This window comes from Neofelis nebulosa, chromosome 8, assembly GCF_028018385.1.
Source record: "Neofelis nebulosa isolate mNeoNeb1 chromosome 8, mNeoNeb1.pri, whole genome shotgun sequence".
NCBI classification, from domain to species: Eukaryota; Metazoa; Chordata; class Mammalia; order Carnivora; family Felidae; genus Neofelis; species Neofelis nebulosa.
The window spans coordinates 106248030-106264393 of NC_080789.1; the positions used below are offsets into that span (position 1 = coordinate 106248030).

At 37.7% G+C, this 16364-nt stretch overlaps 1 protein-coding gene across 13 annotated transcripts in view; it reads left to right on the plus strand.

Annotated features, from left to right (window-relative positions):
* The window catches only part of ERC1 (ELKS/RAB6-interacting/CAST family member 1), a 515043-nt gene that overhangs the window by 102786 nt on the left and 395893 nt on the right, over positions 1-16364 (plus strand). For 6 of the 13 annotated variants that reach the window (XM_058744143.1, XM_058744141.1, XM_058744150.1 and 3 more), the window contains exons 4-6: positions 7008-7082; positions 13915-14070; positions 15332-15424. In XM_058744143.1, coding sequence (XP_058600126.1) covers positions 7008-7082; positions 13915-14070; positions 15332-15424 — 324 coding nt within the window. The remainder of the gene's footprint in view (positions 1-7007; positions 7083-13914; positions 14071-15331; positions 15425-16364) is intronic. The other 7 variants (XM_058744148.1, XM_058744149.1, XM_058744152.1 and 4 more) reach the window with 2 other exon arrangements.

Below are 16364 nucleotides of genomic sequence, written 5' to 3' on the forward strand. Positions count from 1 at the left end.
CTCTAGGTTAGTTATTCTGGTAAATTAATGAGAGAAAATGAACATATTTTCTCTGTTTACCACAGTTGACAGTGTAACAAGATCCAGATAATTCTACCTGTACTTTAATTGTTTTTGGATGAGAAATTTCAGGCCAATGGAGTGAAATAGAGTGAGCAAATAGAATATTCTAGTTCTTATATTTATTTGAATAGTACATTCATTTCTATTTCCAGTCTCTTTATTAACAGTGCATGAGTCAGAGGCTTGATGTACTCAGTTGGAAAGGGGAGTTTATCAGCTCACTGACTGCAAGATGTGTTCATAATGAGTTTTAATGTGCAGGCCTCTGAATGGAAATTTGTTACGAATGATAGGTTTTCAAATGTCTTAATAGGAAAGCTTTATGCCTGTGGATGGTTTAAAATGCAGCCTAGTTCCTTAGCAAAGGAGGATTTTTTTGTTCAAATGGATTTCTATTTTCTTTATGTTTTGCATATGTGGTTGCTAGGATTTAAAGTAAAATTGTTATAATTTAACTTTATAAAACATTTGGAAATTGACCTTATTTGGAATTAGGTAATAGGAAAGAAGTCAGATAAAATTAATTTGTTCAGTATCTGAATTGTGAGGTATCAAGGAAATGCAGTTTTAATATTTTCAAGTAGATATAGAAATACCAAATGAGAAATGTATAGGTTATAGGATTTTATTAATCGATGAAGATTATTTACAATTAGTAGGATTCATTTTATTTTTCTATATGTACACTCATTTTATTGAATAAATATTACTAAATATCTGCTGTGTGTCCAGTTGGTCATCTTATTTACAGTGTGGAGAATAGGTTAAATGTGTACAAACTCGAGGCTCATAGGAAGCCGGTGGATTTGTTGTTTCAGTGTAGGTGAGAAATTATTATGGCTTAAACTAACGTGTTGAGATTTTGTCCTGCATTAGTGTGTTCTGGATTTTACTGTCTTCCTTAAATGAAGTGTTGTGGATTAACTTGATCTTTATAGGACTTGCTTTTAAATTCTGTTAGAGCTGATCTAGATAGCCTTTCCTATAGAGGCCTTAATTTCTATATAGAGAATTTTGAAGATCTGGGAAGAATGAAAGGAGAGACTGGTGTTTGGCTTGAGCTACTGGGAGAGCAGTGCTGTTTAGTGAGACGGAGAAGACTTACCTCTCATCACACTCATCAGATGATTGCGACTTCTAAGACTTGGACTTTCTGGTGTCTCTGTTAAATGCCTCTGATGTTTTCTTTATTTTGGCCCTTTGGAACTAAAATTTCCTTAGCCTCATGTGAGTTCAGGTAGTTGCTCAATTCATAGCTCTCTGGGTAGTTGTTCTATCCTTAGTAGTTGTTGTTTGACGTTGTAGAGTCTTGCCCTGTGCGTACACACTTAGTATTTGGCCAAATACTCAAGGGGACCCCTGTCAAATTAGATACTGCTGCTTTTATGGCTAGCTTCCTTCTCTGTGATACTCTGCTCTGCACATTTTCACTGTCTTTAGGAGTCTTATCCATTGATCTGTCTTCTGAGCTCTGTATGACTGCTCTTTTCTGTTTGGCTTTCTCTCCTTGCATCATATTCTGAAGAGCTGGTTTGGGCCATCACATTTGTTTCTATTCTTTCAAGGATCATAGATCAGTGTGCCTTTTTCCAGTGTCTGAAAACAGTTATTTCATGCATTTTATCTAATTTTAAAATAGTTTAAAATGAGTACAACAGGAGGGTCAGTCTTCTATTCATTTTGGTCAGATCATGTTGATTTTGTAGAGAATGAGAAGTGAATGGGAAACTCGTTGAAAGATTCAAAGCAGACTAAACTCCCATGGTTTGTTGATGCTTTATCAAGACTACTCTGGTGCTCTCTTGAGAGTGGACAGAGGAAATGGAAGGAAATGAACAGCTGTTGTAGTAATGTGGGGTTAAACTGAGCTGGAAATGGAGTACAATGGAATAATTCAAGAAATACTTTGAAGATGGAGCAATCACTGCCTGCTACTGAATTTTGAACATCTGGGAAGAATGAAAGGAGACACTGGTGTTTGGCTTGAGCTACTGGAGGGTAGTGATGTTTAGTGAGATGGAGAAGACTTACCTCTCGTCACACTCATCAGATGAAGAGCTAGATTAAGGAAGGTAAAATTAAGTTTTGTTACAGATAATAAAAGTTAAATTATCTACTAGACCTCTAAATAGAAATGTCAAATGGACAGTTGGATAAAGGAGTCTTGAAATCAGAGCAGAGGACAGGCCTGGGAATTCACTAGCATTTCAATTGAATTTTAAGCAGTGTAGAAGATTAGAGAGTTTCGATGGAAAAGAGAAGAGAGTTTAGGGACTGGTCACCTGATCACTATAGTATTTAGGGGTCTAATTTTGAAGGAGGAACCTGTAAGAGAAATAGAGGAGCCCTTGGAGAAAAAGAAAAATAGGAGAGTGTGGTGTCATAATAGTCAAGAGAAAATGTGTATATAGGAGGGAGTGGCCCCACTGCTTTGAATGCCTCTGAGAGTTCTAGGAAGATGAGGACAGAAAGGGGTCCACTAGATTTGGCACCCTGGAATTCATTAGTGATATGGATGAATTGTTTGGGGAGGTCGAGAAAGAATTAATTAAAATAATTAAATTAAAGTAACAGTCTTCCATTGTGTTACTAAGGAGATCAACTTTGGGAGACTGTTGCTGTAATCCAGGCTAGAGATGATGGTTCCATAATCTCTAGGAGCGCTGAAGAGTCTGGGTTCAGAAGTTATATAGCCAAAAAATAGCCTCAAATCCATCATGTTCCTTTATTGGTTTAGTCTAGACAGTGGTGCTCCTGGTGCAGGACACAAACACGGTAGCTTGTTTGGCTGACACCACTGACACTGCTCCCTACCCTTGGAATCTCTGCCATTCCTGAGACTGGGAACTTGAGGTGGCTGTTGCCTCTGCCACTCATTGACAGAGTTGTCTCTATTCATGTCCCTGCTTCTGTTACAAGATTCTGATTCAAAGTAAGTGATGTATGTGTCTCATTGGGGAGATTAGGTCTTGTGTCTGGGCTTTAACTGCAGGAAAGGCTGGGGAAAAAAGTAGGTGGCATTTTTAACTTCTTTTGCAGAAGGAGGACTCTTGGCTTAAAATGTAGAATCCCCAAATGTAGAAGGGAGATTAGATACCATGGCAAGAAAAAGTGATAGGTGTCCACTACAAGAATAGAAAAATATATTTTCCAGTGCATCCATGGAAAGGTAATACAGTTGACTTTTGAATAATGAGGAGGTTGGGAGCTGACCCCTATGTAGTTGAAAATCTGTGTAGAATGTCTGACTCCCCCAAAACTTAACTACTAATAACTTACTACTGACTGTAAGTCTTACTGATAACATAAGTGGGTGATTTACACATATTCTGTGTGTTATATGTTATTTACTGTATTCTTATAATAAATGAGCTAGAGAAAGGAAAATGTCATTAAAAAATCCTAAGAGAAAAACATATGCAGTATTTTACTGTATTTATTAAAAAAATAAGTGGATCATTACAGTTCAAACCCTTGTTGTTCAGAGATCAACTGTAGTCAAATCTGTGGGACTGGGGAAGGGCTTCCTTGTATGATTGGTGTGCACATTGTTCGACCAAACAAAAGCTTCCTGCTGATGGAGCAGATGTGGCCTAAAACTCAACCAGTGCTTCATGGTGAGGTTGCATCTACCCCAGAGGGGTTGCTATTGTCTAATTCATTTCAAGTTTCTCTGTGGGCTAGTGGAGTCCCTGGATTGGGGCAATAGAATTGAGAAGAGTTCCAAGGATGGAACTTAGAAAATGTCTGTGCTTAGGATAGGAGAAAGGGCAGAGAATAAGCATTTAGAGCTAGGATAATTCATTAATGGAAGGCAGTTAGAAATCTTAAAGATGTTCTCCCTTAACTCTCTCTGTTTTCATTTAAAAAAGTCAGCTACTACATGGAGTTCAGAAAAGATGTGGATGGACAACAGCTCTTAGATTTAGAAATAAGGAGATCCTTTTTTGATACTTTAGAGAGAGTGCTCCAATAGAGGGATGAAGATGAATACTAGCTGATAATTTATTCATTTATTCAGTCTTTCCTTCATCTAGCCAAAGAGGAATGGATGTGGGGGAGAAATCATTTTTAATGATTGCTTACATGTCAGACAGTGTCTGGAATACAAAAGGCAATTTTGCCCTGAAGGAGTGTACAGGCTGGTATGTTAGAGAAGAAGATCATTCCAAATAGAGTGTACTAAGTATTAGAGGAGGGCTGTGTAGAAGTAAGAGGAGGTGTACATAATTCAGCACATGAGAAGATTCCCTCTTTAGCTAATTCTTGAAAGTTTGGTAGCCATTCATTATTCATTCATTCATCATTCATTCTTTAAATATCTCTTAAGCACTTATTGATGTACCAGCTATTGTCCTAGGCACTTTGGATTCAACAGTGAATGAAACAAAGACCCTGGCCCTCTATGTTCTTATAGAGGCACATAACATACGTTAGAGGGTACATGCTATGGGACAAGAAAAAGTTGAGTAAAGTAGAGGGAAAAGGACATATGGGTTCTTTTTTGTCCATTTTAAGTTTTCAAATAAGGTACATTACACTAACATTAAACATTAATTTTATAATGAAAAATTTCAAGCTTACACAAAAGTAATGAGAATGGCATAATGAATCTCCATATGCCTATCACTCAGATATACCAGTTACCAAAATTTTGCCACACTTGCTTCATGTGTCCTATTTTTGCTTTTTCTTCTTTTTTTTACCAAAGATTTAAAAAAAATTCCTGACACGATGTAATTTACCTCTACACACTGTAGTACGCATCTCTAAAACATAGGGACGTTTTCTTGTATAACTACAATATGATTATCACAACTCATAAACCTACTAATACAGAAGAGGCATTTGAGTCAAGACTTGAAGGACACAAAGTCCTCTCTATGAGCTCAGGAAAGAGAGTTTAGGCAGTGGGAACATCTGGTGTAAAGGTCCTAAGGAACAGGACAATGCCTAGCATATTTGAGAAACAGCAAGGAGTCCTGTGTGGCTGAAGCATGGTGACTGAGGGAAGAGTGGTAAGAGATAAGGTTTTGTAGGCCCTGTGAGGGGACTTTGACTCTGCTGTGAGTCAGACAGAGAGCCATGACAGTTTTGAGTAGAGGACAAAATTAATTTTGTCAAAATTAATTAATTGGACAAAATTAAATTTATATTTAAAAAGGTCACTCTGGGGGTGCCTGGGTGGCTCAGTCGGTTAAGCGTCTGACTTCGGCTCAGGTCACGATCTCACAGTTCGTGAGTTCGAGCCCCACGTCGGGCTCTGTGCTGACAGCTCAGAGCCTGGAGCCTGTTTCAGATTCTGTGTCTCCCTCTCTCTGACCCTCCCCCATTCATGCTCTGTCTCTCTCTGTCTCAAAAATAAATAAACGTTAAAAAAATAAAAATAAAAAGGTGACTCTGGATGCTCTGTTGAGAATAGAATGTAGGGGAGAAAGATAAAGAGAGGGGGGCCTAATTAGGATCTTGTCGTTGGATTAGAAGATATATTTTTGTTAGTGGCTCGCTCCAAATGGTCATAGTGGAAATGACAAGGAGTGCTTGCATTTCAGATATATTTTGAAGCTAGAGTTAAATGGATTTCCTGATTGACTGACTTGAAAGAGAAAAGAAGGCATTAAGATTCAGGTTTTTCACTTGAGTAAGTGGAAGGATGGAACAGCTTTTGGAGCACCTCCAAGAGTTTACTCTTGGGCCTGGAGAGTTTGAGGTGTTTGTCACACATGTGGATGGAATACCTTGTTGAATATTTAAGGCTGGAGTTAGGGAGAAAAGTAGCAGAAAGCGTGGTCAGAAAGGGTGGTATGTATTAATAGTGGTTTGCACTATACTTTCAGCAGCCAGCTGGTGTGAATGTGGATGTTAAGAAGATACTGGTGTTTAAACTGGTATTTAAACTGTTTATAATTTAGAACTTTTATCAGTTCTTTCTGTCAGTCTTTCAGAAAGAGGTAACTCAGTGAAGTGTGCAGTTCTGTTTTCTTTTTCTCAAACCATTCTTTCTGGTCAGGCAAGAATGAATAAATTAGGTGAAAGGTGCAATTAAAGTATTATACATTCCTTTTGTTATGGTTAAGTATGGTTCAGATGGAAAGTATTCATCTGTGTATTCTTAGGTCACTAGAAGTTGTCCCAGAGTATTTTGAAAATGTTGACTGATTAACTCAGAGACATTCACAAAATCTGACAGGAAATAGCCTGAGGTGGTCCAATAACTTTGCTGTAACCCTTGAAGGCCATGAATGTGATACTACTACCATCAGTTCCTTTCTTCCTGATTCTGAACTCACTAAAATTTAGATTAAAAAGAATAGCTATGTTTTTATGACATTTTATAAATTTAAATGTGAACTACTTAGGAAACTTGTCCAACAGCCTTATCTTCTTTTTTCTTCCCAGTTGTTGCCCTATTGGAGAGAGATTTTCATCATAGGTAGCCAGGTTGTTACTCTGGTGTGTATGTTATGGAAAGGATGTGGTTAACACAAATGCTAAAAGCTACTAAAAGCAGCTTTGTGCAATGCAGACTGATTGTGACTACCTTTATTTCTCCTTTGAAAAAAGACTATTTCTAATCTTCCTTTTGGATTGTTTGGAGTTCTGATTTGTATATCTTAGAGTCATGTGGAGGATTGATACACCAGTCTCGGGTTGTGGTGTAGTTTTCATCTGTTGTTCTAATGTCATCTCTGTGACTAAATTTAAATAACTAGGTGTTCGAGATGGGGACTCTTCGTGCCTGTGTATTTGACCCACATACCTCCCTAGCCTTCTCTGATCTGCTGGGAAAGGTCTGGTAGACAGGGATCAAAGTGTCACACGGGACTGGGGTTATCATCTGTTTTACTCAATTATTCCCTCTTCCCTGTCCTTCCCTACCCTCCCCATGAGCAAAAATAAGAGTGAAAAGGAGACACTTACTCTCTTTTGCTTCTCTTGTATAGGAGATGCATCGGAGATTTGAGAATGCTCCTGATTCTGCCAAAACAAAAGCTCTGCAAACTGTTATTGAAATGAAGGTAAGAGTCTCCAAAGAAGCTTATGAGTCAGTTTACACTTTGAAGTGATTACATACTTTCATGTGTGAGTTTTAGAAAGTGGTATGTAACAATATTTTGCTTATTTTGTAGATTTAAGAAGAAATAGTAAGACAATGAAAAGACACTTTAAAAGAACTTTGGTTTTATTCCCTTTTAGTTATAGATCATAAGTCAGATGGGACCAAAAAGTTGTCCAGAATTCCTTTAAATCGGCTGTGTTTAAGCCTTTTGATCTCAGGACCCTTTTATTCTTTTAAAATGACAAGCTCATTCATTTATTTTTAGAAAATGTCTGCCTAATATTAACTCTAGTAACCATAGTTTGTCAATTGTTCTTTCATGTAAAAATGATGTTCCATGAAAAAACTACCTAATTCAGCTTGCAATTCAAAGAGGCACACAAGTGCTATTCTAAGGAACTACTATCATACTTCAATGTGCAGAAATGCCTAGCTCCTTCCCATTTCATCACACAGAATATTAAAAAGATGTGTTCCTAAGGTTTGAGATTAATTAAAAGTAATAATTTTTACTGCTTCATTAAGGACATTCTCAAAGGAAGCAGTCTTTTTAAAAAAATTTTTAAGTAGGCTCCACACCCAGCATGGAGTGCAATGTGGAGCTTGAACTCATGACCCTGAGATCAAGACCTGAGCTGAGATCAAGAGTTGGACGCTTAACTGACTGAGCCACCCAGGCATCCCCCAAAGGAAGTAGTCTTTTAAAATTTTTATTTCTTGAGGCTCCTGGCTAGCTCAGTTGGTGGAGCATGCGACTCTTGACCTTGAGGTCGTGAGATACCTCGAGGTCATGAATTTAAGCCCTACATTTGGCCTAGAGCTTACTTAAAAAAAAAAAAACAAAAAACAAAAAACTTCTTTTAATAAATTTTTTTTTTCTGTGAGTACCCGATACTGAAGAGTGCAGTCACTGCTAGCGTGGTTTGGTGCTATTGCCTGTTGTCCTAAGACACAAGCAGTTTTTTCCCACCATTGCTTTTATACCTGAAGTGCAAATGGTAACATAGTGGAGAGGGCAAATCAAATCATGGTATTATTATGAAAATAGTTTTGACTATGCAGACTTCTTGAAAAGGTCTGGGGGGATCCAAAACATAGAACATGGACCATGCTTTGTAAACCTCTGCTTTAAGTTAATGAATAGGTAGAAATCTTTAGGCTTTATGTTAGGTTGATTAAGAGCTTGTCTTCTTAAATTCCTTGGATTCAAAATTTGGCTTTACTTGAATCAGTTGTATGGCAATAGAGCAAGTAATTCCTAACCTCTCTATGCCTCAATTTCTTTATGGCTAGAAGGCGATAGTAATAGTATGTATCCCATAGGTTGTTTTGAGGTTTAAATTAGTTATAGCAAGTAAAACACTTTGAATACTACCTGGCATATAGTAAACTGTTAGCTTCTGCTCCTGTTATTATTTTTATGAAAAACATATTCTTTTTTTTTTAAACAACATACTCTTTCTTACAAAAGCTGAAAGACTTATAGGTAAGTCTTAGCTTCTTCATATTCCCTAAATCTTAGCTTCTTCCTATTCCCTAAAAAGTTTGACACTGTTTTTGTTTTGTGGGCCTTTATTCAATAGTTGTTGGTATGACAAGAATATTTAGTTATTAGTATATAGTTTTATGTAGAGAGATGCTTCTTAAGTACGGTTATAAGAATTTCTCTCTGAATTTAAATGATTTCATTCTAAAATTTTGTTTATTTGTGTGTATTTTTATTTCCAGTGGGGAAAGATTTACCAAACAAATTCTGAATTAGTGGAATTCTGGGTTCTTTGTAGTTAGGCAATTAGTAAGTAGTCTTGAACATAATCTTGTAAAGAGTCTTTAGAAAGGTTCAATTGTATGTTCTTATTTCCCACAAATCTATTTGTATGTTTTATTTCCTGAGCCCTGTTGAAAAGTAAGAATAAAACACATGAATATACCTATGTTTCCAAAATTCTTTTACTTGCCTTTTGATAGAATGGGGAAGTGTAATAATTAACAGGCAGTGGAGCTATTTTAAGTTGTGTTAACTTTTGGCCATTCTGTTAAGAAAGCCTGAGATAATGGTGGCCCAGTTGGGTCAGGTGGATGCTATCCTGAAATCACAGCTGAAATAGTTGAGTTGCTGAGAGTGTGGCATGATCCTGAGAGAATTATGAAGATCTAGAATAGTCTTGGGGGGAAATGGGAAAAGAAGATGATTGATAGACAGTAAAAGAGCCCAACTATCTTCAAGGTGATGTAGTTTTCTTTTTTCTCTCTTCTGCCTTTTCTTCCTCCTCTTCCTCCTATCTTTGCCTTCACCTTCCTTCTCTTGCTTTCTTCCCTCCTTCCATCTTCTCCTTCTCCACTTCCCCTTCTGCTTCCTCTTCCTCTAATTTTTTTCCTTTTTCCTTTTGCAGTGGAGGAACAGGGAAGAATTACTGTACTGCTATAGGTTGCAGTTTTGCTGGGTAGATAATGGCAGAATTATTGGAATGCACATGAATTGAGGATGATGGTGAGAGAGGAGTTTGCATGATCAGTCCAAGAATGTAGTGTGGATAGAAAGGAAGAGAATTCAGACTGTACTGACAGGTTGGGAGAAAATGTGACCATTAGTGAGGTGAAGATCTCTGTGAGGTTGAGGAATGGCAAATAGAGGATGATGGTGCACTAGGCCTGGGGAGAAGCCTGCAATAGGCCTGGGTGATGATAGGATCCAGAGGGTAGTCCTGTCGACTGGATAGCTGAAGTGGACTGGTGGTTGAGGTCATTGAAATTCAGACATTGAAATCCTAGGATGATGGCAAGAGTGGCATTTGAAGGGAAGATTGATTGTGAGCCAGGTGCCAGAGACGTTTTTCTAATGGCCAAGAGGGATGGGGAAGTAGTGACGAGGGGGTAGAGTGAAAAGGAGTATGAGCTGTAAAATAAAGGGAGCAGCATTGAGGAACTGGGAGGTTGCCTATACTTTTTCCCCTGCTCCTTTCTGGTACTGGGGGATTAGTGACCCTCATTGGAGAGAGTTCAGGGAAATTACATCCTTTTGGAAAGCCAGGTTTTACTTGGGGTAGGGAGACAACTTTGGAAAAGAAAAAGTGAGGATTTGGGAAATTTAGCAAGCAACAGGGGATTTCAATAGGTTAGTGGAATTGGCTGATTAATGATGGGGAGACCCAGAGCTGGGGAAGTACAGAGTGGTAAGATGAAAAGGAATTTATTTACTTAGTTATTATACACTGTAGGAGTAAGAAACCTTGTTAGAAGGACTGTTCTCAAATAAACCCAGTCTCAGTCTGACTGAGTTGGTGCTAGAATTAGTTGAGCATATCAGATACTACTTTTCTGTCCTGATTTCAGCAAGTAGCCTGCCACGTCTCTTATCTGGGCAGTCAGTGCCTTCTTCGTGACTTTCAGTTACAGTTTGGTCCATTTTGGGGAGAAGCTTTTATGGGACATGATTTGGTAGTGAGGGTGCTGATTTGGTCAAGAGCTGCCCATGTGTTTGTGTTGGAGTTAGAGGAGAAAATGGATAATGTGTCTTGGGGGCCTTATGGCGGCTTTGTAGAGTTAGAGGCTGTCTGTGTGACGTGTGGAGCTTGAGTTGATTGCTGGAGGTGATTTTGTCTTGTGTGAAGCACCAGTGATGCTAGAAATACACTCCTTCTTTCCACTGGCTCCCTTTCATTATCCATCTTCCCCTCCCAAAACTAATGTCAGAGGTAAACCACATTTCATTTGCAGGTTAGTCGCATGCGTATGCCTAGTATTTCAGTTATTATTCTTTTTTTTTTTTTTAAGTGTATTTGTTTTGGGGGGGGGCAGAGAGAAAGGGAGAGAGAATCACTCTGTGCTGTCAGCATGGAGCCTGATGTGGGGCTTGATCCCACAAACTGTGAGTTCAGGACCTGAGCCAAAATCAAGAGCTGGATGCTCAACCGACTGGGCCACCCAGGTGCTTCTTTAGTTATTCTTAAGGGACTACATCCTGATCTTTCTAGGAAGATTTATAATAATGTTAAAGGTGAATTTTCAGATAGTGCAATTGAAATAGTTTACAGGCATACCTCGTTTTATTGCTTCACTTTATTGTGTTTTGCAGAAACTGTATTTTTTACAAATTGAAGGTTTATGGCACCCCTGCATCAAGCAGGTCTTTTGGCACTGTTTTTCCAATAGCATTTGCTCAATTCGTGTCTCTGTGTCACATTTTAGTAATTCTCCCAATATTTCAAACTTCTTCATTACTGTTCTGGTGATCTGTGATCAGTGGTCTTTGATATTACTACTGAATGTTTTGGGGTGCCACAAACTGTGCACATGTAAGATGGCAAACTTGAGAAATGTGTTCATTCTGCCTATTCCACTGACCTGCTGTTCCCCCGTCTCTCTCCCTCTCCTTGGGCCTCCCTAGTCCCTGAGACACAACGATACTGAAATTAGGCCAAATAATAACCCTGCAGTGGTCTCTGAGTGTTCAAGTGAAAAGAGGCTCATATCTCTCACTTTAAATCAAAAGCTAGAAATGATTAAGCTTAGTGAGAAAGGCATGTCCAAAGCTGAGATAGATTGAAAGCCAGACCTCTTGCACCAAACAGCCAAATTGTGAATGCAGAGGAAAAGTTCTTGAAGGAAACGAAAGGTTCTACTCTAGTGAACACACGAATGATAAGAAAGTGAGACAACCTTATTGCTCATATGGAGAAAGTATTAGTGGTCTGGATAGAAGATAAAACCAGCTACAATGTTCACTTAAGCCAAAGCCTAATCCAGCACAAGGCTCTAAGTCTCTTCAGTTCTGTGAAGGGTGAAAGAGGTGAGGAAGCTGCAGAAGAAAAGTTTGAACCAACAGAGGTTGGTTCATGAGGTTTAAGGAAAGAAGCCATTTCCATAACATAAAAGTGCAAGGTAAAAGAGCAGGTACTGATGGAGAAGGTGTAGCAAATTATCCGGAAGACCTAGTTAAGATCATTGATAAAGGTGGCTCCACTAAACAACAGATTTCAATGTAAATGAAACAACTTTCTTTTTTTTTATTGTTAATTAAAAAATTGTTAATGCTTATTTATTTTGAGAGAGAGAGTGAGAGCGAGAGAGCGCACAAGCAGAGGAGGGACAGGGAGAGAGGGAGACACAGAATCTGAAGCAGGCTCTGTGCTGAGCTGTCAGCACAGAGCCTGACGCAGAGCCCAAACCCACAAACTGTGAGATCATGACCTGAGCAGAAGTTAAATGCTTAACCAACTGAGCCACCCAGGCACCCCTATATGAAACAGCTTTCTGTTGGAAGAAGAAACCATTTAGGACTTTCATAGCTAGAGGAGAAGTCAGTATCTGGCTTCAAAGCTTCAAAAGATAGGCTGGCTCTCTTGTTAGGGGCTAACTCAGCCGGTGACATTTAAGTTGAAGCCAGTGCTCATTTATCATTCCAAAAACTCCGAGGGCCTTAAGAATTATGCTGATTCTACTCTGGCTGTGCTCTGTAAACAAAGCCTAGATAGCAGCGCATCTGTTTGCAGCATAGTTTACTGAATATTTTAAGCCCGCTTGTTGGGACCTACTACAGAGAGAAAGATTGCCTTAAAAATATGGCTGTTCAATTGACAATGCACCTGCTCACTGAAGAGCTCTAATGGAGATGTACAAAGAGATTATTGTTGTTTGCATGCATACTGACAAAATATTCATTCTGCAGCCCATGGATCAGGGAGTCATTTTGACTTTCAGGTATTATTATTTAAGAAATATATTTGTGATTATAATTTTCCAAGTTAATTGCAATTGAAATGAATTACAATAAAATTTTAATTATACAGTGAAAAAAAAAAAAAAAAAAAAAAAAAGAAATATATTTGTGAGGCTACAGCTGCCATAGATAGTGATTCCTATGAAAGATCTGGGCCACGTAAATTGAAAACCTTATGGAAAGGATTTGCCATTCCTGATGCCAGTAAGAACATTTGTGATTCATGGGAAGAAGTAAAAATATCAACCTGAACAGGAATTTGGAAGAAGTTGATTCCAACCCTCTTGGATGACTGTGAGGGGTCCAAAACTTCAGTGGAAGAAGAGCTGCAAATGGAGTAGATATAGCAAGAGAACTAGAATCAGAAGTGGAGCATGAAGATGTGACTGAGTTTATTGAATCTTATGCTAAAACTTGAACATAGGAGTAGCTTCTTATAGAGGAGCAAAGTGAGTGGTTTCTTAAGATGGACTCTACTAGTGAAGATGCCGTGAAGACTGTTGAAATGACAACGAAGTATTTAGAATATTACATAATCTTAGTTGATAAAGTAGCAGCAGGGTTTCAGAGGGTGGACTCCATTAAATTTTTTTTAAATGTTTATTATTTAAAAACATTTTTTTTAATGTTTATTTTTTGAGAGAGAGATAGAGTGTGAACAGGGGAGGGGCAGAGAAAGAGGGAAACACAGAATCCGGAGCAGGCTCCAGGCTCTGAGCTGTCAGCACAGAGCCTGACGTGGGGCTCGAACCCACGAATTGTGAGATCATGACCTGAGCCAAAGTCAGATGCCCAGCCAACTGGCCACCCAGGCGCCTGTATACTCTCAACTTTAAACAAAAGGGTGCAGACTGGAGGAGGAGACAGAGGAAAAATCATATTATAGGTACGAGCTATCTTCCTTTCACCTAAGTGGCCATAAAGGATATATTAATTTAGAAGCAAGACACCAGTTGCTAGACAGCAGTTTTCCTGCATATTTATCTTTATTAAATTCAACATCTGTAAAGACTGAGATTTTCAACTTCTCTGATTCTTTGTGAATAATGTCTAAATCTTCCATTGTCTTCAGGATTCAAAAATTTCCTCTATGGAGCGTGGACTCCGAGACTTGGAAGAGGAAATTCAGATGCTGAAATCAAATGGAGCCTTGAGTACTGAAGAACGGGAGGAAGAAATGAAACAAATGGAGGTCTATCGGAGCCATTCTAAATTTATGAAAAATAAGGTAATGGTGTGTGATACTGTAATTTTTAAAAGAGGTTTGAGAAGTTGGTACATATTTCTGTTTCCTTAGTGATGATGAGGAGCTTCACATTTTTTTATCAAACTTCAGGGAAGAAGACTTATAATTCTTTCGAATTGAACTTTCCCAGAATTAAAGTTAGAATTACTGATAAATAGTTATTTCAAGTTTTCCCTTAAAAGAAAATTATTCATCGTATAATGCTGATATGTATTGTCACAGTTTAACATTTATATCTGTTAGTACTTCAGAGGTGATTCAATAAATTCCATCAAATTGAGTTTTTCTCAGAACATGAGACACCAAGTTCTTTACCTCTTGTGTAGTTGTATTTTAATAGTCAAACCCTGAGAAGCTGAACCCAGTCCCCCTACCTTTTTTTTTTTTTTTTTTTTTTTCCTGAAATGGCTTAAATCATGCTCTCCCTTCAAATACAGTTACATAAAAAGGAAGGCCCTTTGGTCCGTTCCCTAGAAAAGATCCATTTGTATCAGGTTTATTGTTTCCCATGTGTACTTCTGATATATCTATAGTAGGATACCTACCAGAGAGACATGTCAGTTCATATGTATTAACTAGGCACAATATTTTTTCCTTAGATCCAAAGCCATTTAGTTTGATTCTATACCTATTTAGGCAAATTGGAAGATCTAGTTTATTACGGCTATCAATTTGCTAGGTTTGTTTTGGTTTAATTAAAAATCTAATTGTGATGATAAAATATTAGCTAGAAAATAAATACCTCCTGCATCCCAATTGTATTAGTTCACCAGTTTCTCAGAACAGAAAACTATAAAGGAATGATACACCATTATTCTAACTCCCTCTCTGGTTTCTAGTTTCTTGCTGTGGTATCCATACCTGGCATAAAAGTCTGTAAAATATTCCTTTATTATTTTAAGAATCTGTTATCAGTGACTATTGACAATTTATGTTAATTTTAGAACTTAACAATTCACATATCCAACTTTCTGTTAGTTTGTATTTTTCACGCTAATTTGAGAACAAAATATGCTGCAGTATAATTTCTGCTTTCCATTTGCTGATGGGCACATTTGAGTCCATTTAAAAAATCCTGTGAATGAAAATAGAGAATCATCTAGGGTGCTTTGAAGAGGGAATTAAGGGAACAGATTTGATTGTGTTATTTAAATTATTGTCATTTCCAGTTACTGCTCTGGCTGAAAAGCAGATAATACCTAAATTGACACATAAGTGAAAAAGAATAACAATGTCGTGACAGGTAGAACAACTGAAGGAGGAGCTAAGTTCGAAAGAGGCTCAAGGGGAGGAGCTGAAAAAGAGAGCGGCTGGTCTTCAGGCTGAGGTCTTTGCCGTAAGATTTACTCTTTGTGAGCAGTGATCCCACAGTGGGACCCTGCTGGCTCTGGCTTCTGGGTGGCTTATACTTTCATTCTCTTTGGTTGGCAGCTTTGCCCAATACTAGCACTAACCAGCCTGCTCTGCTCTTTAACTGACTCATGTTCACCAGTTTGACCCATATGTCACTTTGTGTGCAGTGAGCCTTCACATGTTCTGGAAGCCCTATATCTGGTTTTTTATTGTTGCTTTTGTCACTGTATGGATTGTACTTCAAAATTTGTTTTTTCTTAAGTCCTTTCCTTTTGTAGATACTTGCTGTTTATATGAATGATGATCTCTCTTCTTTGGTATAAGAATATGTAGATGTTCTAGGTTGTAGTGTTTATCTGAATTTAAAATTCTTTTTTTTAAAAGTGAGGTATAATTGATACATGTACAACATAATGATTTGAGATCTATCTATCTGACCTCTACAGTAAGTCTAGTTAACATCCTACATAGTACCCATGCATAGTTACAATTTTATTTTCTTCTTGTGATGAGAACTTTTAATATCAACTCTCATAGAATTTGAAATTCTTGAGTAAAGTGCTTTAACTTCATATGTATTATCTTTAAGTCACCATTAGGTGATTTTACAACAGATGTTACTTTTTTTTAGAACAGATATATAGAAAGTGATTTGCTTATTTAGAGTTATCTAGTAAATTAGAATTAGCATGAAACATACTTTAAGTGTCTAAATCTAGTTTAATCTTCTGTTTAAAGAACTTAAATTCCATTTCAAAATATAATAAAAAAATAATAAAGTAGCTAACATGTAAGTAAGCATTTATAACCTGCTAAGGTAGGTATATTATCACCCCCAAATTATAGATAAGGAAACTGAGGTAACAGAGTGGTGCTTAGGAAATATAACTAGTGCCTGAAACCAGTATCGCACTGTATGTTAA